This window comes from Amaranthus tricolor, chromosome 15 (assembly GCF_026212465.1).
Source record: "Amaranthus tricolor cultivar Red isolate AtriRed21 chromosome 15, ASM2621246v1, whole genome shotgun sequence".
Lineage (NCBI taxonomy): Eukaryota > Viridiplantae > Streptophyta > Magnoliopsida > Caryophyllales > Amaranthaceae > Amaranthus > Amaranthus tricolor.
Window position 1 is genome coordinate 2,719,103 of NC_080061.1, and position 21,772 is coordinate 2,740,874.

The following is a 21,772-nucleotide window of genomic DNA, read 5'->3' on the forward strand; positions in this document are numbered from 1 at the left end:
CTTTTCTACCTTAACCCCCATTTTATTACTTGTCTGAGTGTCATTGCCTTCTCCCCTCTCTGTTTTCCTCTCCCCTTTCCCAAGAGTAAGAAATTACATTATACCTTTTTACTTGATAGTTGACTCCCCTGCCAATTCCAAGTGGGATGAACAAAAACAATGAAGTGTAGAATTTGTTGTGCTGCATATACATCCAATTATTATAAAGTTTATTTCTTTTCACCACGTTTAATCAATAATTTTGTTGGATTGCAACTTTACTGGGAGAAAATCTTTCAGGTACCAATTACAAGTTCTAGGACTAAAATAGTATATGCGTAAATTATTGTGGCATTTGGCCTAAAAGGAAGGTGAACTGTCATTTTCTTAAGGCAAGGTTATATCGAGTCCGAGATTTATTAATTGTTTGTATTTAGAATTGTTGGATTCTTTTGTCTTTTGGCTTATGCAGTTCTGCTTTTAAATGCTCTTCTGATAGGAGTTTACTTGCAGGCAATAAGTCCAGAACTTACTTTTTATAGCTCATCAAAAGACATTGGTAATTCAGCAAGTTTGTCCAACAAACTTCTGTATGCTGAACTGGATGCATTTTCCAGGTTAGATTTCTCCTGGTCAATAAGACATAAAAGTTTAATAATCCTTGTTTATATGGATCTAAGAAAGACTATTCAATCTGTTGATTCTATGATAAGACTGAAATTGATTTTTGTTGTTGCCTTGTTGGGTTTGATATTGTAGATCTGTATTGGTTTAGTTTTTATATTGATCATCTTCTCTATTTTGTTTCAGTCATTCCTATGTCTTGTCCACAACTCCACGTAATTTCTCACAGTTTATAACTTTTTGTCCAACAAAGACCAAAAACTCTTCAATCCTTATCTATTGAATAGAGATCTTAGAAGCTTGTACATTGTTATCAATGAGGTTTTTTTTGTCTAACTTTGTGAATCCAGCTCATTGATCTCTAAATGAAAGTTGTTTTTTTCTTTTTTTTTTGGTCATTTCTTCATCTTTTATTTTCTTCCCTGTACTTAGCCATTTCCCAAAATGCCAAGTTGTGTGGAAAATTTGATTCTGCCTATCCTTGAGGAAAAGGATATTTACGGGCGTGTTATTGTAAGAGGTCATTTTCTTCATCTTTTGTTTTCTTCCTTGGATCGTTTTACTGGTTTGTGTTAGCATTAAAAGCCATTTTTTTATTCATATAATATCTTTCTAGTACATATATCTCTTTAGAATAGGAAATAATGACTAAATACATATCATTAGGTATTCTGAAGAAAAATACAGTTGTCCAAAAAAAATTTCATGTCCCCTGTACTTATGTCTAACTTGGAGTATTGTATTGCGTAACGGGGCAATGTGGCGATTTTTGGGAAAAGGAATTTGGATGCTTGAATAAAGTACACATGATCTTTTAGAGATTACCATTTCCGTTATTATATTTACATCAAACAAAAAAAAAACCCATATCATTAACATTTCCCTTAAGTAGTTCCATTCCATTTCTATTATCTATATCAAACGACTCCTTAATTTCTCCCAAATCTCAATTAATTGACCTGCAAACAGATGGCAGAAGGTGAGCAAGCCTGTTGAGAACCCCTGATAGCATAGGTTCGTAAGCGTACTAGTTAAGTCACATACATCCAAGAAATGCACCAAGGCCAAATGTTTGTTGGCTTCAAAAATCTGCAATTGTCTACTCTATCATGTTTGACATAATGCTTTTTGATAACTATGTGTTGAAATTTTCTTTCTATTTTGGAAAAATTACCGTGAATAATACAACCTTTCGTTAATTTCCTTACAATAATACTAATTATTGATTAACCATGAATAATACCAACTTAGTGGGTTTTTTTCCTAGAATAATATAATACCAACTTTAGTTTATTAACTAATTTACCAAATATTTTTGTTATATAATCTCCTATAGTTTGATTTTTAACATGTTAGGTATATTCTAGGGAAACACCCCTCAAAGTTGGTATTATTCATGGTTAATCAAAAGTTGGTATTATTATAGGGAAATAAGCAAAAGGTTGTATTATTCTTGGTAAATTTTCCTTCATTGTTTTTAAAAATAAATGTTTGTTGAAATGATCTTATGTAATGCGATTAGTATTTGATTTCAGAATTGTGTTGAAGGGTGAAACTATGGAAATGACAGCAAATGCACTTGGATTGACTATGGAGAGCAACGGAGTCAGAATTTTAGAGCCATTTGATACAAGCATCAACTTTTCGAGAGTTGCTGGAGAGACAAACATACATCTCTCAGCTTCTGATATATTCATGAATTTTTCCTTTAGCATCTTGCGCCTTTTTCTGGCTGTTCAAGAAGATATTTTGTCCTTTTTAAGAATGACTTCGAAGAAATTGACAGTCAGTTGTTCTGAGTTTGACAAAGTAGCTGTGGTGGAGTGTGAGCTTATATCTTCTTGGACATCTCTTTTTGCTCGTGTTACATATAATTAATGCTATTAATTTTTTATCTTGTTCCTATTTCATTTGATTTGACAGATCCCCAGAATGACCAAATTTTTGCCTTTTGGAGACCTCGCGCACCCCCTGGTTTTGTTGTTCTCGGTGACTATTTGACTCCGGTGTTAGTATAGTCTCTGTATACTTTTTCTGACATAAAACTTTCCATAATCTCTATTCTTTGACAACTTCACTTTTGTGTGACAGGGACAAGCCACCTTCCAAGGCAGTTCTTGCTGTAAACAAGAACCTTGTGAAACTCAAGAGACCTGAGTCTTACCGATTGATATGGCCAAGTAGTACGTTTAATGATGTTTCTGACTCAGAAGGCATCAACAGACTGGTCAATGTCATCCAGGAGGCAAATGTAAACTGTTCAATTTGGTATCCTGTGGCGCCAAAAGGTTATGTTGCTCTGGGATGTGTAGTTTCATCTGCAACAGTACCACCTCCATTGTCGTCTTCGTTTTGCATCTTGGCTTCTTTGGTTTCTCCTTCTCCATTGAGAGACTGTGTGATGATTGGAGCAGGCAATGAGTATGTGGATAGAATAACACCTTCCTCATGCTGTTAAAACATAAGAATTGAAGGAAATTGAAATAGATTTTTTTGTAAAGCTGAAATTATTTGTTTTGATTTTACCATGATGTGATTTTTAGTTACTAAGATGAGCTCAGGTTCCAAGGGGATTTCTATTAATTGTTATTTGTTGTGCTTTCATAAATAAATTAACTTTTTCAGGAACATGGAGAAGTTTTTATATGTTCTTTTTAGTCTTCTTGCATGTGATTTACCTGTGATTTGTAATGCAGACATTCGCTGACTTTGCCCCTCTGGCGTGTGGATAATTGTGCTGGGACATTCTTGCCAACAGATCTTAATTCAATGAAGCTAGTTGGTGGAGCATATGACTTGCGTCGTATATTCTTTGGGTTATCAGAGCTCTCACCAGATGTTCCCAGAAGTATTCCTAGTCAGATATCGCCACAAAATGGATCCTTATCTGCCGAGTCTGCAATCGCAAATTCTGGACGGCATTATGAAGTTGTTGCAAGCTTCCGTCTAATTTGGCGAAATCAAGGTTCGAGGTCAAAAAAGAAACTATCTATATGGCGCCCGGTGGTGCCACAGGGGATGGTGTACTTTGGTGATATTGCCGTCAAAGGGTATGACATATTCATCTTTATGCTTCAAATGATGTGTGTGTGTGTGGCTCTAATAAGTATATTGGCTAATAGAATTCATTGGTGATAGGCATGAACCTCCAAATGCCTGCATTGTTGCTGAAGATACTGGTGATGAACTGTTCAAAGAACCTTCAGACTTCCAGATGGTTGCGAGGATTAAGAAGCAATGGGGAACTGAGCCTGTTTCTTTTTGGTTGCCTCAAGCTCCGCCTGGCTATGTTCCTCTGGGCTGTATAGCCTGTAAAGGATCACCAAAGGAATATGACTGTAGCTCATTGAGATGCATACGGAGTGACATGATTACTAGCGATCATTTTTCTGAAGAAAGCTTGTGGGATACAAATGATGCTGGGCTTAGATCAGAACCATTTAGCATATGGACAATAGGTGGGGAATTAGGAACATTTCATGTCAGGAGTGGATACAAGAAACCCTCCAAAAGATTCGCAGTGAAGCTTGCACATAAATGTGCGACAGATGGCAAGGAGGATACATTCATTGATGCAGAAATTAAAACATTTTCTGCTGCATGTTTTGATGACTTTGGTGGATTGGTAAGTGGTATTTTTTTTTTCTATTGCTAATATGTTTTACAAAGCTGTTAAGTGTCTGACCTTGCTTTAGGCTCACCTTATGCATCCAATATTAATTGAGGAATCTCAGCTACTTTGCAGTTCTTATTTAATTAAAAAAAAGTTCTTTTCAGAATGGCTCCTATTCCTCCTAGTTTTCTTTCTTTTTTCCTTACCCATCATGTAAAAATTGATGTCTGATAAAAAAGATCAGACTATATAATTATGGGTTTTGCTATATACAGCCTCAAGTATTACATGTAACCATAAAGAATACACTTTTTAGATATAGAATTTATTTGAGAATTTTTGATAAAATCTTGCATCTATCCAACTAGATCAATGCACAATGTTTCTACTTTAGCTTATATGTAGTCTTTTGGCATGTGTATATCGTTTCTCTAGAATTATTGGTAGCTTGAATGGTTAAAGTCTTGGGAGTTGGGATTGTCATGTGTCTAAAAATTAGAGACTTATATTTCTTGGCATAATTATCTACACAAAAGTTTGCTGAAATTTACTGTTTTTATCCAGAAAACCTGACTATTACTGTCTGGTTGCAATGCGTAAAGTAGATTTCTTTTCCTCGCATTACATCTTAATGTTGATCTTGCTGTGTTGCAGATGGTCCCATTGTTTAATGTATCCTTAAGTGGTATAGGATTCTGTTTACATGGAAGGCCTGACTACTCAAATTCCAATGTCAACTTCTCTCTTGCAATAAGGTCATACAATGACAAGTATGAAGCTTGGGAGCCTGTGGTGGAGGCAGCTGATGGATTTTTGAGGTAAATCTTTTTTGATGTGCTTTTCTTGAACTCTTGATAGGTTGAACTGTTGAAGTACTTAACTGTTTAATCATTTATGTTAAAGTCAGCATGGTTAACATTTCCACGGTAACTTCAATGGAAAAAAGGTATAGTAGCATTAGCATGTGGGCGTGTTGACTTAGTAGTTTAAGTAGTTGCCTGTGGTTTGATGGGGTTAAAACACTTTATTTATAAAATATTGGGAAAATTAACTCTGAAGGTCTCACCTAAAGGTGAGTTATCTTTTAAAAATCTGACCTTTCATTTATCCTAGAATGGTCCGACCATTGCATTCCTTTATTGTACAGCGACACCCTTTACTTTAAAACTTAAATACTTGAAAAAATAGAAAAATAATTAGCTAGAAAAAACGCATGCCTCAATTGTACTTTTTTTATGTTGCTGAAATACGTTTCAATCTGATTATCATCACATAGCATATGTGCATTCACCAAGTGCAGCACTTCAGGAATTCATCTCCTCAAAGCAGCTCAGCTGGATTACCTTCATTAAAATATAAGTAGCTAGAATGATGACACCTGTTTAGATGTGATATTGTGGAAACCATTTCATATTTTGCTTATGTTGTTCCAGTAGATATTAGTTTAATTTTTCTGATATCAGCATGTAACCCTGGACAAGGAATGATTTGATATGAGGTACGGAAACAGGAATATGGAACGCTACCCTAAGTGAATCGAAAACAATTGGGTTCAGAATATATAATTCTGTAAATATTTTACTATTTCAAAAATAAAATTATGGTTTTAAATTTAAAGGGAGGAAAACTTGTCACAAACTACAAAGTTATGGATTCCATCCCTTAACCATTGTAGTAGAAGTTGACTATAAATTTTAATTTAAAAAGCTTTCAAAAATTTTAAAATTTTAAAAATAAAAGAAAAATATGACAATTTTACCGCCAACCACATTGTCTTCAACTTCCCATTCCCATTCCCTGATGTGCCCCCCTCTCTGCTCGTTCTCTTCCTCTTCCTCTTCTTCTTCCCGCCCTCTGTGTTATAAAGGTTGCAGAACTAGGCAAGATATGTGATATTGATTTTCTCTACTTCAATTGGGTTTGGCTTCACTGCAGCAACCTGCTCTAAACATTTCCAAACAGGTATGCTATTCTGAAGCAGTAACAAAACACACCAAGAGACAATTTAAACCATATCTTGAGACAATGGCTACTTGTACACGCTCATTCTTCGAAACCCATAATACTTTCCTTGCATTCGGGTCACTAAGCTTACACACCTTGAAATATAAAATAAGAACATGTCCACAAAGGCTCCATATACGAACACACAGTTGCTGAAAAACAAGTCAAGTTCCGTATTAGAGATGATAAGTTTTGTTCAATACATATTAGTTTTAGATTTTGAACAATAAAAACTCATTACTACTAAAAAGGAAACAACAAAGAATTAGTAAAATTTAATTTCAATAATCAGTAAAACTTGGTTTAATTGAAAAACTAGATTGGTTTGAGAGACTGGAGTATAATATTTTTGTGCCTAGAAAATCTTTCCTTTTGTATATTTCAACTTTCTTTGCACATACTTTTCAAGAGTTTGTTCCTTCTTAACTTGTGAACTATGGCTCTCAGACTTGCTAAGCACTCCAACCTTAGTTATGGGTCTCACTTGGGCAAAATAAAAAAGGACGCTTCTCTTGTCCTGCATAAAGTTCTACCAATAACAATATTAAAGCTTGCTTAGAAGCTCTTACAAAATCCATATGCAACAACATAATTATGCTTGGTCTCCCTTGGTGATGTTGAGGCTTGGTCTTTTTTGATATATATATCTTTCCCACTTTGAAATTGTAAATAGGTCTTTAAATTGGTCTTCAATTATAACTTGGACAATGTTTATTCTTCTGAAAATGTTTGACTTTTGCAAGACAGCTCTATACATTTATTATGTTTTTTTCCTATACCAGAAAACTTTACTTTCTTACGAATTATTTTATGATACATTCTGAAGTTTATTTTTTTTAAATGAAATTCCTTGGTCCTTTTGGCTTCTTTGGTGTATGGGTTGGTAGTCCTTTTCCTAGTTATTAAGTTAGATAATAATTCTTCATTAAATGTATTTGCATATATATTGAAAACAAAAGCACCTTAAAAAATTTCATCAGTACAGCCTTTTTCTTATCTTGCCCTCTCTGCCACAGCAGCCACTTCAGACTTCCTTGCTAATATTGTTGACCTGTCATCTTGTTTTGTTATGATTTTATGTGTTAAGCTTTATCACTTTCATGACTTGGTGTATTTATGACTGAAGGTTTTGTTTCCTGATAGTAATTAGGGCGTGTGAGTGGTATTTCTGCTTTTTCTGTTGTGCTGTTGAAATGTTAGTGGATGGTTAGTTAGTACCACCGTTATTGTAGTTTTTGTAACTTACATCTAGATTTTTGTTTGTGTGGTGGTTGACGAGTTTCTGAATTTCTTATGTCTTTGAGAAATGCACAATATATGCTGGTTGTTTCATCTTTCTTGTAGTATTTGGCATCAATCACTGTTTAATGGTGGCAATATCCAGGTATCAGTATGACTTAAATTCCCCTAGTGCTGCTTCACAGTTACGTCTCACTTCCACAAAAGATTTGAATGTGAATCTTTCTAGTTCCAATATCAATATGATTCTCCAGGCTTATGCAAGCTGGAGCAGCCTCAGTGAAGTCCAAGAGTCCTACATCAGAAGAGTAAGTTTATTTCTTTTCCGGTTATGGATGTATGCTACTTTGTGATATATAAATTTGAATATGGATCTCTAGACTTTTTCTTAATAATCTGTTGTGCTATAATTATCTCTTATGATACAACTACTTCTACAGGAAATATTTTCTCCAACTCAGAAAGATATCTCTGCTGACAGTGTGCATCATAAAAGAAATTATTTCATTATTCCATGTAACAAGCTCGGTCAAGACATTTTTATTCGGGCCACTGAAATCAGGGAGCTTTCAAGTGTGGTAATGATGCCATCTGGGGATATGAAGCCTCTAAAAGTTCCTGTATCAAAAAATATGTTGAACTCCCACTTAAGAGGGAATATTGACCAAAAGATTTATACAATGGTGACATTGATAATTGCTGAAGCACATGTATGTTCATTGTACCATCCTGTGCATATGATTCAAAACTTTACGATTTATTTATCATGTTTTGTTAAAGTTGCTCTACTTTCCTTTTACTTAGGCTCTATGCTAACTGTATAGTGGTTTATTTCTCATACGATTCTAGAAACTCGTGTCTTAATCTTTTTTGTTAGTCCTGCTTTTCTTGTGTGTGTGTGTAGGGGGGGGGGGGGGGGGGAGGAGGGGGGGCTGTTCTAACATATAGTTTGATATGTTAGAGCTCATTCCATTGTTGAAGCTGTGAATACTTGCTGCCTAGATTTCCATCCAGATTTCATCAACCACCACCATTATGGATTATGGTATTGTTGAGACATTCATTTTGGTGTGCTCCCAGTTGATCATGTGCTACTCACAGGTGATGAAATATATAGAAAATTGGAAGGAACAATATCATTTTGTCTTGTTATGAAATAGTTTTCACAGTGCAAATCTGAATTTTCTCATACATGATTCTTATTGTTTGACACCTGATTTTCACATGTTAAATAAATGGCATTAATGACCTGTATCCCAGTTTTGATATTAGTTCATCTCATAATTTTTTGGAGTTATGTTTTACTTGAAATGTGTGTATACATGTATAGGAGCAGGGATAGCTATTCTCGTAAAAGATTAAATGAATAGTAAAGAATTGAATTATCTCTGTTTTTGTTAGGACATGCTCACTCTCATTTTCATGGGAAAACATACATAACCATTGTGTATTTGTTTTGTAGTTGTTAGATAATTAACTATGCAACTTGAGTATTTTTTCTTTCCAAACATGAAGTCATGAACCAGATGATCCGGAAACCAGATTTGTGAATTATCTCATAATTTCTATTAGAATACAATGGATATAAATGGAAGTCCCATGTCTATGCTTGTTATTGTGTGTCTCTAGATTCTTTACCTTTTGTTATCTGTTGAGGATTTTACTTAATGAAGTTATTGTGTTGAAAATGCAGTTCAAAAAGGTGGATGGTCTGTCTTCTAGTCAGTATGCTGTAGCAGTGCGCCTTAGTTCTGAACCGATGCTATCAGATGTCAAAGTACTCGATCAGCAACAAAGTGTGCGTACATGTGGCCGGCGCGCTGAGGCATGCAGTTCTTCTGAGCTTGATAGTGTTAAATGGAGTGAAGTTTTTTTCTTTAAAGTTGACTCTCCGGTATGTCAAAATTGATTTCAAAATCTAATTTTAGTACTTGGTTTGTTATGTACTTATGTTGCAATCTCGTTTTTCCCTATACCTCAAGCTCCTTAGTGACCGTTCTTGATTTCTCTGAGTGAGTCACTTACTCACTCTTATATATTTGTTTATCTGTATTCCTGCGTATGCAACCTCTGAGTATTTGTTCATCTATGTTGAGGCAAAGCTTAGCTGAAAGTATATGTACTTCCAAGGAGGAAAAGTAGATTAGTGGTGTGCTCGTTTGAGTGATCAGTTTGGTGGATCTATTAATGTTGGGAATTCAGCTAAAACAAGCTATAAATCATGAGGCTCCTTGTAGTTCTGCATAGCACAATGCTTGTCACTACCCACTTTTCTCCTAACTCAATACCCCTCTCCTTGCCAACAATAACTGGAGAAGAGAAGAGAGGGTTATGAGCACAACTTTCTGGTTTTTAGCTTTAGCTTAAAATAACCTAGAGGTTGATGACTCTGTTTTTATTGTAAAAGTCACCAAAACCTGCCTTTTATCCCTTAGACATCTGTATTCTTTTTTTTGGATTGTGTCATGAGTCATGAGTATTCATGGATATCAATTCTCTTGGTTCTTCTATTGTGGTCATATATTTAATATTTGTGGCCATCTCTTCAAATTGAAAGCTGAAGGGCCGGTAACAAATATTTGTGCTTTTATTATCTTTCTTTCTATAATATCACATGCACTTTTTTCATGTGAGCAGGATAATTACCAGTTGGAGCTTATCATGACTGACATCGGAAAAGGTATAAATGTGTTTAAAAATCATATTACCCCCTCTCCCTCTCCCAGTTGACTCTGAATTTGGGTTCATGTTGCAGGTAAAATTGTGTTTGCTAATTACTAGTTTTTCTGTTTGCCTCTATTACAGTAGGATGAATGATTGACCTTAAAAATAAAGAAAAATATCTGAATTTATTTGGTTGTTAGGATTATGGCTTTGGCATTGTGGTGAACGAGTTTTACCGGGGAAATCCATTTCCTTTTATGTAATAATGTAGTAGCATGCAACATGATGAACATATTATCGAAGGATGATATTCTGTTGTTTTTTCAATCTTATTTTCTAACTGTTTGCAAGAAATACATAAAGCCACATAGGTAGTGCCGTCTATGAACAAAAGTAAACATAAAGCGCCAAAAAATTTGCTTTCCTAAAACTAACAAGGGCCCTTCCGTGTACAAAATCCAGAAAAGTGAAGTATCACTTAGGGCCAGGTACTTGACTCTCGTTATACATATTTATTATAAAAATGTCCATAAAAATTTTACAAAAGGACACTATTGTGCTACACCCTCAGCAATCCTTGTTAGTCATCAAGAGCACTACCAAGGCACCAATTCACCATCTCCGCACTACAACATGAAAACTTGTTTTGCATGTTACAAATTGATTTGCCTGATCATGAACATACCTACACCTGTCAAAACGGCCCCTTGGACAAGTTTTGGGTGGGTGATTTTTGGCCAGCTTGTTTTTATTTTGACCAGGTTTGAGTTGACTGAATGGGTTTATGGTTTTATAATTATTAAAAATTTTCCAAAAAACTACACACACACACACATATATATATATATATATATATATATATATATATATATATATATATGTATGTATGTATGTATGTATGTATGTGTATGTATATATATGTATGTGTATATAAAAATAGATCAATATACAGCTTTTTAAGGCTTCAACAATGAAATTTTGATTTAATATATCAAATTGACTTAACATATAGTGGGTCCAATCGAAAAATGTTGATTTTGAATTGAAAAAATTGATAAATTTTGGAAAAGGATAAGAAAAACGGTCATTACGGTCAGATTTTTCTAGGTCGGGTCATTTTCGGGTTACGGGTCAAAATTTTCGAATCATGACTTAATTATTTCCGTTTAGGTTTCACGTTAGTCTCGAGTCGGATTAAAAATTGACAAGTCTAAACATACTTAATGATAAGCATCAAAGGGTAAAGAATTTAAGGACGAAAGAGCAAGTGATAATCAATTGACTCTTTCTTAAAACAATATTAGCTGTCAATCAATTATATCAAACGCTTAATATTAATGAACTTCAAGAATTGGATATCATGCCTGTTATACTGAGAAGCATCACTTAAGTGATAATTGTGTTCATGATTTAACTCTTAACGGCATCTGCAAGCCACTTTGTTTTGTATTGAATTACTGGGCAGGTAATCCAATTATCTTAAATTATAATGATATGTAATTTCCTTTATACATCATCGAATTACTGAACTTCCATCATATGAAGCTCAAAAGCAACATTTAATGTAGTTCTTCTAATCTATCTGCATATTTGTTGCTTATTTGTTATGTATTTCCTCTCCTATAATTTATGTCCATTCGTCTTCTGTAAATTTATGGTCTTTCATGTCCTGTGAACTTATGATCTGTATGTTCTTGCAGGAGATCTAGTTGGATCGTTTTCCATCCCCTTGAAACAAATAGCAGCTTTTGAAGGTTCATATTCCCATGATGATGGCAATAAATGGAAATGGGTTGATCTATTTCCTCCGGAACCTAAGGTGCTTTTCAATTTGTTTTTAGCTTTTTTCTTGGCCAATATTTTCTGTTCCCAAGGTTTGCTAATAACCGGACCTGACTTTAACCAGCCTATAGTTCCTGACCTGGTGTCAAATTATACTTTGCAGTGATGTAACTGCCTTTGTGAACACGAGAACTGACATTTTCTGACCCAAACCTGAAAATATACTAGATGCACACCTCTAGGTAGACCTCATGCAAAACTGAACCATTGTCTATAATTTTCAGATGTTGTCCAAGGGAGAGACTTCAAACAAATCACATGGAAGATTAAAGCTCTCTGTTCTTTTCTCATCAAATTCAAAATTCGAAGCGGAAACCAGGAAGGATCCGTTTGCTGATGGTAAAAAGTCTGGGTTTATCCAGATTAGTCCCAGCAGGGAAGGGCCATGGACTACAGTAAGGTTGAATTATGCTGCTCCTGCTGCTTGTTGGAGATTAGGCGATGACGTTGTTGCAAGTGAAGTTAGTGTTCGAGATGGCAATAGATATGTGAACATCAGATCCCTTGTTTCAGTTCGTAATGATACTGATTTCACACTTGATTTGTGCCTGAGGGCCAAGGAACAATCTGAATCAATGAGGGGACTGAATGATCCACGGGCACATGACAAGTTAAATTTGAATAATGAAAGGATAGAAACCGTAGATTTTTTTGAAGTAGAAAAGTATGTACCTGATGTTGGTTGGGTTTGTTGCTCTGGAAAGCCTTGTACAGATCAATCAGCTGGTGGTGTAATTGACAAGGTGAGTGTAATTACCATTGTGTTTGTTCACTTGTTTCTCATTGGGTCTATCAGTGTACTTTGCTTCTTTTGTTGATGATACTATATTTTGGTTTTTGAGTGCACACATCCTAATTGTCAAATATGGGTTTCTTGTATTCATTGATTGGAGGAATCCAGCTTTTTGAAATTTGCTAACCTTCAGCATAGTGTGGTTCATTGATTTGGAGATAGAGCTCTTAAATTCAAGAATTAGACTTTCTTTTATTATAGGTTTTTATGTCAGTTAAAGTCCAAATTTGGAACTGAAAATATTCCAAAGTGACCGCTGGCCTCCTTTTCGGTGTGCGGGTAAGACATTGATGCAACCCAGGCATTAGTCTATAACTCTATATCTGCAGGGTTTTTATTTGATACTGAGGCTTTTATTTGTTACTGTGTTGAATATTATTTCATCTACTTATCTCAGAAAATATTGAAATCAAATCTGCAAATACCTTTTAAGCCTTTAGTAATAGTGATTCTTTGTTGAGTCAAGTTCCAAATTTTGAAGTGACGTGAGAAAGCTCAACCAGGCTTGTGTTGCGCCGACAAGCAAGTGCGAGGTAGGCTAATTGTTAGACGAGCACCCTTGATGAGCACACTACGCGTGAAGATCCTGCTTAGATTTGTTGATTGTACTCAGAAGAGCATATGAGATGCTCGTCCGAGCACGTGTGGTTAGTGGAATTAATTATGCAGATTTTTTTAAGATATCAGATTTTCGGGGAGAAAACTGCCTCTGAGAGCGTTCTAGAGAGAGAACAAGAAGGGAATCACCACTGGATAGGGAATAATCTACAAGAGTTCTTGTGAGAACTTAAAGGAAGATTTCTCTATTGAGAGTTTGAGAATGAACCCGTAAAAGAGCTCGAGAGCCAAGTTGGGGTCTTCGTAGAGGGAGAGAGTGCTACATAGAGAGAGCTAAGAGTGTGCTAATTTCATTGTTTTTCTATGTAAGTCTTGATTTCTTTAATTGAGAATCTTTTGATTGTTGAGGAGGAAGAAATTAGCTACCTATAATTTTTGTATTTGTGTTGAAATTTGGTAAAATTATTGATTGTTGTGTTAGATAGTGCAACAATTATGTATACCGGATTGAAATTTTTCTATGTAAATTATAGTAGGGTAGGGTAGGCCTATTAGATATATAGTTCTTTAGTTTGAATTATGACGGAATAAAGTAAGATGACTCATTAAATCATGCGTTGTTCTTATTTATGTGAAGCTGCACATGATGTTTGCTACTAAGGGTCAATCGGAAACAACCTCTTTGTTAGTTTTATCATCAACAAGGGTAAGGGTGTACATGTGATCCTTTTAAACCCCACCCAAGGTGGGAGTCACATAATGGCATTGGGGTAATGGAATGTTGTTGTGTGTACAAGTTTTATATAAACACCAAGTTAGCAACCTTCTCTCCTTTATAATTTTTATCTTTGTGAGAGTAAGAGTATTAGAAAGAGTGAAAAAAACAAGGAGGGCTCACCTGATTATAAATAGAGTGTAGGATAGAAAAAAAATCATTTCTCATCCTCAAAGGTTTACCAAGAATAGAGGACAATGAGAGATTCACCTGTTAATCGTTAATCGATTCTTTTACTTATGAGGCAAGAAGGCTTTTCATTTCTTATTATATGGCCGAAAGTGGTGGTTTTAAAGACTAAAAGTCTGAAATCATATTGGGCATAATTTTTTGGTTTTGGCTTATATATGCCTTTTGTATTGTAAAAAAGGTTGATCTGGAATCGTGGCGAGAATGGTGATGAAAATTTAGTGTAATTTTGATGGAAGAATCTCTTGACAAGTTTAATAGTCATGCTTGTTCTACTTCAATCATCTTATTTTTTTAACTAAATTCTTTCCAGTCCATTACCATTTGGAGATGTGGTTAGGTGGAAATGAAAAACTATGAGCAAAAAAATTTCTTTATGATCAACTTTTCATTACCATCGGAATGACATGGTACATTTCATGAAAATTCACACCACAACTCGTTCCTATCACCAGTTATTACCGACAACCAAAGGGGCCGTAGGAGTAGTTATATTCCCTCAATCCTCAAATCTTTATTTCTATGGACTATGAATTTTAACAATCTGATTACCTATGAAGTATAAATTCAATGTCTGAAAAGCTCTGCTACTGAATTATTCAACAAGAATAAAGAAGTTAAAAAGCTTTTATTAGTCTGTCATATTTTTTCAGCTAGCAGTAACACATTGATTCACTGTATTCTGAACTCACTTTTTCAATTCTTTCGGCTTCTGTCCTTGTGTTTTCCAAGTGATGTTTGATGTTGAGTTGTCCCTCCAAGCCTAGACAGTAGACACTAGTAGGTCTGTTTTGTATCTTTTTTTGGTAAGAGGCTAAGAGCTGCTACTAAGCTTCCTTAACATGCAGATAATCTCAGGAGAAGGATCACCGTTGGGATGGGTATGGGATGATGATTGGCATCTTGATAAGGCATCATCTTGTAGCTCTGGTGGATGGGCTTATGCTCCGGATCAGGAAAGACTAAGGTGGCCAGAGTCTTATGATGCCGGAAATTATGTGTTACATGCAAGGCAACGCAGATGGATCAGAAATAGGAAACGGATCTCGAGTGATGCACAACAACTTGTATCCATTGGGATCCTTAAGCCTGGTGAATCTACTCCACTTCCTCTTGCGTGTGTGACGCAAGCTGGATCTTATGTTTTGTTGTTACGACCGTTAAATTTTGGTATTTCAGATGAATATGCTTGGAGTAAAGTAGTAGAAAAGCCTGCTGAAATACAGAGTTCTGGTGAACCTCAAGAAGATGATGTGATTTGCGTATCCGATCTGGTGGAATCTGAGAAACTTTTGTACTGTGAACAGAATAGTGGAACTTCTTCTCGTGGCTCCCATGGAATGTGGTTCTGCTTGAGTGTGCAGGCTACCGAAATTGCAAAAGATATTCGCTCAGATCCCATCCAGGATTGGTGTCTTGTGGTTAAGTCCCCTTTAAATATTGCCAATTATCTTCCCTTGATAGTTGAGTATTCAATTCTGGAAAAGCAAGCAAGTGGTCACTTTGTTGCACATTCTAGAGGCATTTTTTCCCCTGGGAAAGCTGTGAATGTATATGCTGCTGATGTTACAAAATCTTTATTCTTGTCTCTGCTTCCACAAAAAGGGTGGCTTCCATTGCATGTAAGATTCCAAAAACAAAAACACACTTATTCTCTTATCTTGATGGGTTCTGATTCTGAAATCTGGTGTCACATCTATCATAATCATTCTTCACGTCTGTCATTGTTTTATGCAGGAAGCTGTTCCCATATCTCATCCTGGTGGAGTGTCATCCACAACTCTGAGTTTAAAAAGTTCAATTTCTGGAAGGTCACCCTCATGCACAATATACTTTCTTGATATCTTCAAAACGAAATTGTTATTTGATATGTTCTCTCCTGTATGTGTCTCGTCCCTTTGTAATACTGAAAGCTCTAAATTTTCTATTGGTGTAGGAATGTTCAAGTTGTTCTTGAGCAATTTCATGGCAAAGAACAACCATCAATGCCGAAGGTCGTCAGAATTTACGCCCCCTATTGGTGTGCTGTTGCCAGATGCCCTCCTCTTACATTTAGGCTAGTCGATTTGGCTGACAGAAAGGCAGAAAAAATTACCTCTCCATTGAAATCACGAAATAGCAATTCAGAAACAAGTGGAAAAATTACTGAAGATGAATTTCAGGAAGGTTGCACAATTGCTTCATCTCTGAGCTTCAAATCAGTGGGACTACAAGCATCTATTGCCAATGATGGTGAAGATTCATTTGGACCCGTTAAGGATCTTTCTCCACTTTGTGATATGGTACATTGCATTTTATAACTGATCACTTTCTATTGCAGCCTGCTTACGTGTGGTTTATTGACACATGGCTGTGTCTGATTTATAGGATGGATCACTGGATTTGTCTGCTTATGATTCTGCTGGTAATTATATTCGAATGTTCATAACCATCAAACCTTGCCCTTATCAATCGATTCCTACAAAGGTATTCCTAAAAGCTCAACTTTGTGACGATAGAGAGGACAGTGAAAATGATGAAGCTCTTTTTTTGTTAGGTAATCTCCATCAGACCATACATGACTTTCACAAACAGAACAGGTCAGGATGTCTTTATTAAGCTGAGCAGCAACAATGAACAAAAGGTCTTAAGGAAATCAGATTCAAGAGTGTGCTTTCTTTTTCAGGAAACAAATGAATGTAATAAACTTCAGGTGATTAAACTTCATACCAAAATTCTTAGGTGATTAAATTTCAGGATGTATTTATTGTAGAAGTGAGGTTTGAATAAGATGGTGAACTCATTTCTTTCTAACAAAAGATCTTGTTTGAAAATTTATGTCACTTGTTTAAGTTTGTAAGAGTTATGTTAACGTTTGAAAGAAATGTTGTAGATTCGCTTGGGGGATACCAACTGGTCATTTCCTATTGAGATCCATAAGGAAGACACACTCTCTCTTGTTTTAAGGAAGGAAAATGGCAAACGTTTATTTGTGACGATGGAAGTTCGAGGCTATGAGGAAGGATCACGGTTCATTGTAGTTTTCCGTCAAGGCTCAAAATGTCCCTTCAGGTATATTTCATTGTTTATTTGAAACATGCTTGTCAAATATTCTACAGGACTGATTTTTGAACATTATGTACATATAATGCTTTGCACTCCTGTATGTAGTATGTATATTTGCAGTCTCCATAGGAGCCCATGAATTGACTTGTAGTTGTTGTAGGATGTATAATTATGGGTCTGTCTGTTCAAGTTATTTGTACTTGTAATAAGTCCAGTTTAATGCTAATCTATTCAGAACTTATTCTCGCATTTTCACTTCAGTTCAGTTTTGTTCAGCACTAATAAGTTCAGTTCAGTTTAATTCAACATTATTAAGGAGTTCAGTTCAGCTTAGTTCACTAACAAGTCCAGTTCATTTTAGTACTTTTAAGTATTTATCATCCTCTCAGATTTTAAGTTTGGTTTTGTTTAGTTAAAGAGGAGAAGCCCTATGTTTGTGCTTGTGAACTTGTGCTGTTAAAATATTGTGTTTGGAAAATTACAATTCCAATTGTGAGAAATACTTGGATCTTAAATTTTGAATTTAAAATTTTAGCTTAGTTCACTAACAAGTCCAGTTCATTTTAGTACTTTTAAGTATTTATTATCCTCTCAGATTTAAGTTTGGTTTTGTTTAGTTAAAGAGGAGAAGCCCTATGTTTGTGCTTGTGAACTTGTGCTGTTAAAATATTGTGTTTGGAAAATTACAATTCCAATTGTGAGAAATACTTGGATCTTAAATTTTGATTTTAAAATTTTATTTCATACAGGATTGAAAATAGAACGAGTAAGGCAATTAATCTCAGTCAGAGTGGATTTGGTGATGATCACTTAATCCACTTGATACCTCTGTCTACAACAAACTTTTCTTGGGATGATCCGTACGGTGACAAAACTATCAATGTTAGTGTCTATAGTGATAATAGAGTGAGTACATCAACACTCAATTTGGAAACTGCAGTAATGTGTATACTCGAAGGAACAGGAGTACAGTTTCAACTTGTGGACACTGGCAATATCACTGTTGCTCGATTCACGGAGGAACAACCGTTCAGGTATACTGATGGCCACCGAAGGCTTGAAACTGGGGAGAGTCTTCCGATGCAGAGAGCAGTGCGAAGTACTGTTTCACCCTTTGAAGTTACTGTAGAACTTGGTGTGCTTGGTATCTCTGTGATAGACCACAGACCTAGAGAGCTTTCTTATTTATACTTGGAGAAGGTCTATATAGCATATTCAACTGGCTATGATGGCGGGACTACGAGCAGGTGAAGCTATTTGACTTCATTTAACTATACCCTGTTTTTTCGTCTTAACTTTAATTAGGCTTAAGACGACCAATTTGAATTTACTTTGGCAGAAATTCAGCAAGACCTATGATTTAATAAGAAGCTACTCTGGGATAAATAGTACACTATTATCTCATTGTTTAATATAGATGACAGAACCTTTAATAAAATTGAAAATATTCCTCTTTGATAATATGGGTATTGGTCTACTGTGTACTGGAGGAGGATAGATTTTTTTTTGATGTATTTAAAGCTTAAATCATGTCATTTTAAGTGGAGTTTCTGAAATTTTATGTTACTAAGAGGATTACTTAGGTACACTGCTTGAAGTGAACTAATTGAACATAAAATCTTTTGACATTTGAATTTTAAAAAACAAACTAAATGCAAAACGAGTATTTACTCTTAAGTCATGCTGCTGTCATGTCACATGTGCTCCTCTGTAGCTTTTAGATCAGGCATCATTCGACTGCCATTCATTTGATCATTTATGAATAAGCTGACTGATTAACCTTCATGTAATCCAGGTTCAAACTCACTATAGATCAGTTACAGATGGATAATCAGCTTCCCTTGACGGCGATGCCGGTTTTACTTGCACCTGAGCAAACTGATATGCTACATTCAGTATTGAAAATGAAACTAACAATTCGAAATGAGAACACTGATGGCATCCAAGTGTATCCATATGTGTTTATACGAGTAATGTTTCTATGTTTTTTCTTGTTCTTGTTTATTTCTTTTGGTTCATGACTTCATGTAGACGACCCGACCCCAAACTTTGGGATTAATGTTTTAGCATTGTTGTGGTGATTCCTTACTTCACTGTTCAATTAAAGGATCTATAGCTGTGTCTTACATTTGTTGCCTCTTCAGGTGACTGATAAATGGTGGAGGCTCAATATTCATGAACCAATTATTTGGGCTGCAATGGATTTTTACAATAACCTACAGCTTGATCGTCTTCCACAAAACCCAAATGTTACACAAGTTGATCCAGAGATACGTATCGAGTAAGAATTCATTTTGTGAGCATCCTCATATGTGCTAGGTTTTAGGCCTACCGCTTATCTATGTTTGTTTGAAGAAAATATAACTTTTGGGACTTGCATTTTGAACTGAATGTTCATTCTTCTTTTAATTGTTGTCATCTTTTAGCTGCCTGTTGATTTACTTTCATATGCCGTTCAATTAGCTTCTCCTGTGATTCGAAGCTTCATAAATGTCATCTATATTTTTCAGCCATGTAGATGTATCTGAAGTAAGATTGAAAGTTGCTCTGGAAACAGCACCAGCTCAAAGACCGCATGGGGTTTTGGGAGTTTGGAGTCCTTTATTATCAGCCATCGGCAGTGCATTTAAAATTCAAGTGAGCTTTCGAGTAACTCTAATAAGTGTGATGAAGTTTATTTTCTCCGTCTTCTATTGACAAGTGATTTTTTCTATATGAATATTACTTTCAACTTCCCAACCGATAAAATTTGTCAAGGTTGTTATATTATTCCCAAATAGCCTAGTTGGGGTATCAGAATGTCATTCACTTTGAGAAGTGACAGTACTCTTGGATATAAGTACATAATTTACAGTAATCCTAATTTCCTTGAAAAGTTTGATTTTAGAATTTAGACCCTAGCTTTTTATTAATTTTTTACTTGAGAAATGCAATCAATGAAGAGACAGAGAGTATGGGAGTTGTTTATAGTGGTTGAAGAAGGTGGGGGTCATTGGTGCAGTAGAATTTGTTTCTGGTTGACGGTCAATGATGGTCAAGCATTGTCATGTGTTAGTTAATTGGGGAGTTCAAGTCCTTAGGTATGGGGGAATCAGGAAGAGAGGGTATTTGGGGTGTTTCTATTCTTCAAAAGTGGCTTAAGGAAATGGAAAAAAGTGAACCAGAACCTCAACGAAAGGAACTTAGTACGACCATTTCATTTCCCTTTCCTAATTACCCAATACCAAATGCTAACGTATAGCTCGCAAGTGTAAGGGGATGGGCAGAGGGCTAACTTCTACCATCGTTCAATTGGTGAAATTCAAAGAAACCAAGTTATTTTGTAATCTTTGTTTATTTTCTTAGGATTGCTGTCCCCTTCTTTATACTCTAGATAATATAAAAATAAGTTATCTGATTAAAATTTTGCTTAAACAGGTTTTTGACCAAAAAATTATGGAGTGTTACACTCTCTTTTTCTTATTTAGTCGGAACATATATATATATATATATATATAGAGGAAGAAGTTCAAGTGAGAACCATCCTTATATGAGAACCGTGAGAACCAATCTGCTTGACAAAAAATTGTTACTTTTTTACTAAAATGGTGTTACTTTTTGGCATAAAAGTGTTATTTTTTTTTTTGAAAACAAAGATGATACTTTTAGGCAAAAATGTGTTACTTTAAGAAAAAAAATTCTATAAAAACTCTCAATAAGGTGTTACTTTTCGAAAAAAATGTGTTAAAAGTAACATTTTTCAACATTTTTGTTACTTTTTGCTAAAAAGTACCAAACTTTTTTAAAAACAAAAGTAACATTATTTTGTCCACAAGTAACACCTTTTCTGTGAAAAAGTAGCACATTTTTATCGATGAGATTGATTCTCACGGTTCTCATATAAGCTTGGTTCTCACTGGAACTTATATTATATATATATATATATATATATATATATATATATATATATATATATATATATATATATATATATATATATGAGTAGAAGTTCAAGTGATAACCATCCTTATATGAGAACCGTGAGAACCAATCTGTCTGACAATAAAGTGTTACTTTTTTACTGAAAGGGTGTTACTTTTAGGAAAAAGTGTTATTTTTTTTTTGAAAAAAAAAGATGATACTTTTAAGCAAATAAGTGTTACTTTAAAGAAAAAAATTCTGAAAAAAAAATCACAAAAGAGTGTTACTTTTACATAAAAAGGTATTACTTTTTGAAAAAAACATGTTACTTTGTATTTATATTTTTTTCTGAAAGTAACACTTTTTTTCTTTAAACTACCAGATTTTTTTAAAAACAATAGTAACATTTTTTTTTTGCAAAAGTAACGCCTAAATTAACACATTTTTATCGGAGAGATTGGTTCTCATGGTTCTCATATAAGCTTGGTTCTCACTAGAACATGACTTTATATATAAGAAGTTCCAGTGAGAATCAAGCTTATATGAG

General features: G+C 34.9%; 1 protein-coding gene across 1 annotated transcript in view; it reads left to right on the forward strand.

The window, feature by feature from the left end:
- LOC130801280 (uncharacterized) overlaps positions 1-21,772 on the forward strand; it is a 61,628-nt gene that overhangs the window by 31,706 nt on the left and 8,150 nt on the right. Inside the window, exons 34-56 of the mRNA XM_057665092.1 lie at positions 493-596; positions 2,139-2,428; positions 2,527-2,611; positions 2,695-3,024; positions 3,300-3,653; positions 3,742-4,228; positions 4,871-5,034; positions 7,605-7,767; positions 7,900-8,169; positions 9,153-9,353; positions 10,097-10,139; positions 11,824-11,942; positions 12,190-12,708; positions 15,129-15,902; positions 16,018-16,091; positions 16,217-16,562; positions 16,648-16,746; positions 16,817-16,972; positions 17,153-17,331; positions 18,075-18,572; positions 19,121-19,295; positions 19,470-19,606; positions 19,836-19,962. Coding sequence (XP_057521075.1) covers positions 493-596; positions 2,139-2,428; positions 2,527-2,611; positions 2,695-3,024; positions 3,300-3,653; positions 3,742-4,228; positions 4,871-5,034; positions 7,605-7,767; positions 7,900-8,169; positions 9,153-9,353; positions 10,097-10,139; positions 11,824-11,942; positions 12,190-12,708; positions 15,129-15,902; positions 16,018-16,091; positions 16,217-16,562; positions 16,648-16,746; positions 16,817-16,972; positions 17,153-17,331; positions 18,075-18,572; positions 19,121-19,295; positions 19,470-19,606; positions 19,836-19,962 — 5,694 coding nt within the window. The remainder of the gene's footprint in view (positions 1-492; positions 597-2,138; positions 2,429-2,526; positions 2,612-2,694; positions 3,025-3,299; positions 3,654-3,741; positions 4,229-4,870; positions 5,035-7,604; positions 7,768-7,899; positions 8,170-9,152; positions 9,354-10,096; positions 10,140-11,823; positions 11,943-12,189; positions 12,709-15,128; positions 15,903-16,017; positions 16,092-16,216; positions 16,563-16,647; positions 16,747-16,816; positions 16,973-17,152; positions 17,332-18,074; positions 18,573-19,120; positions 19,296-19,469; positions 19,607-19,835; positions 19,963-21,772) is intronic.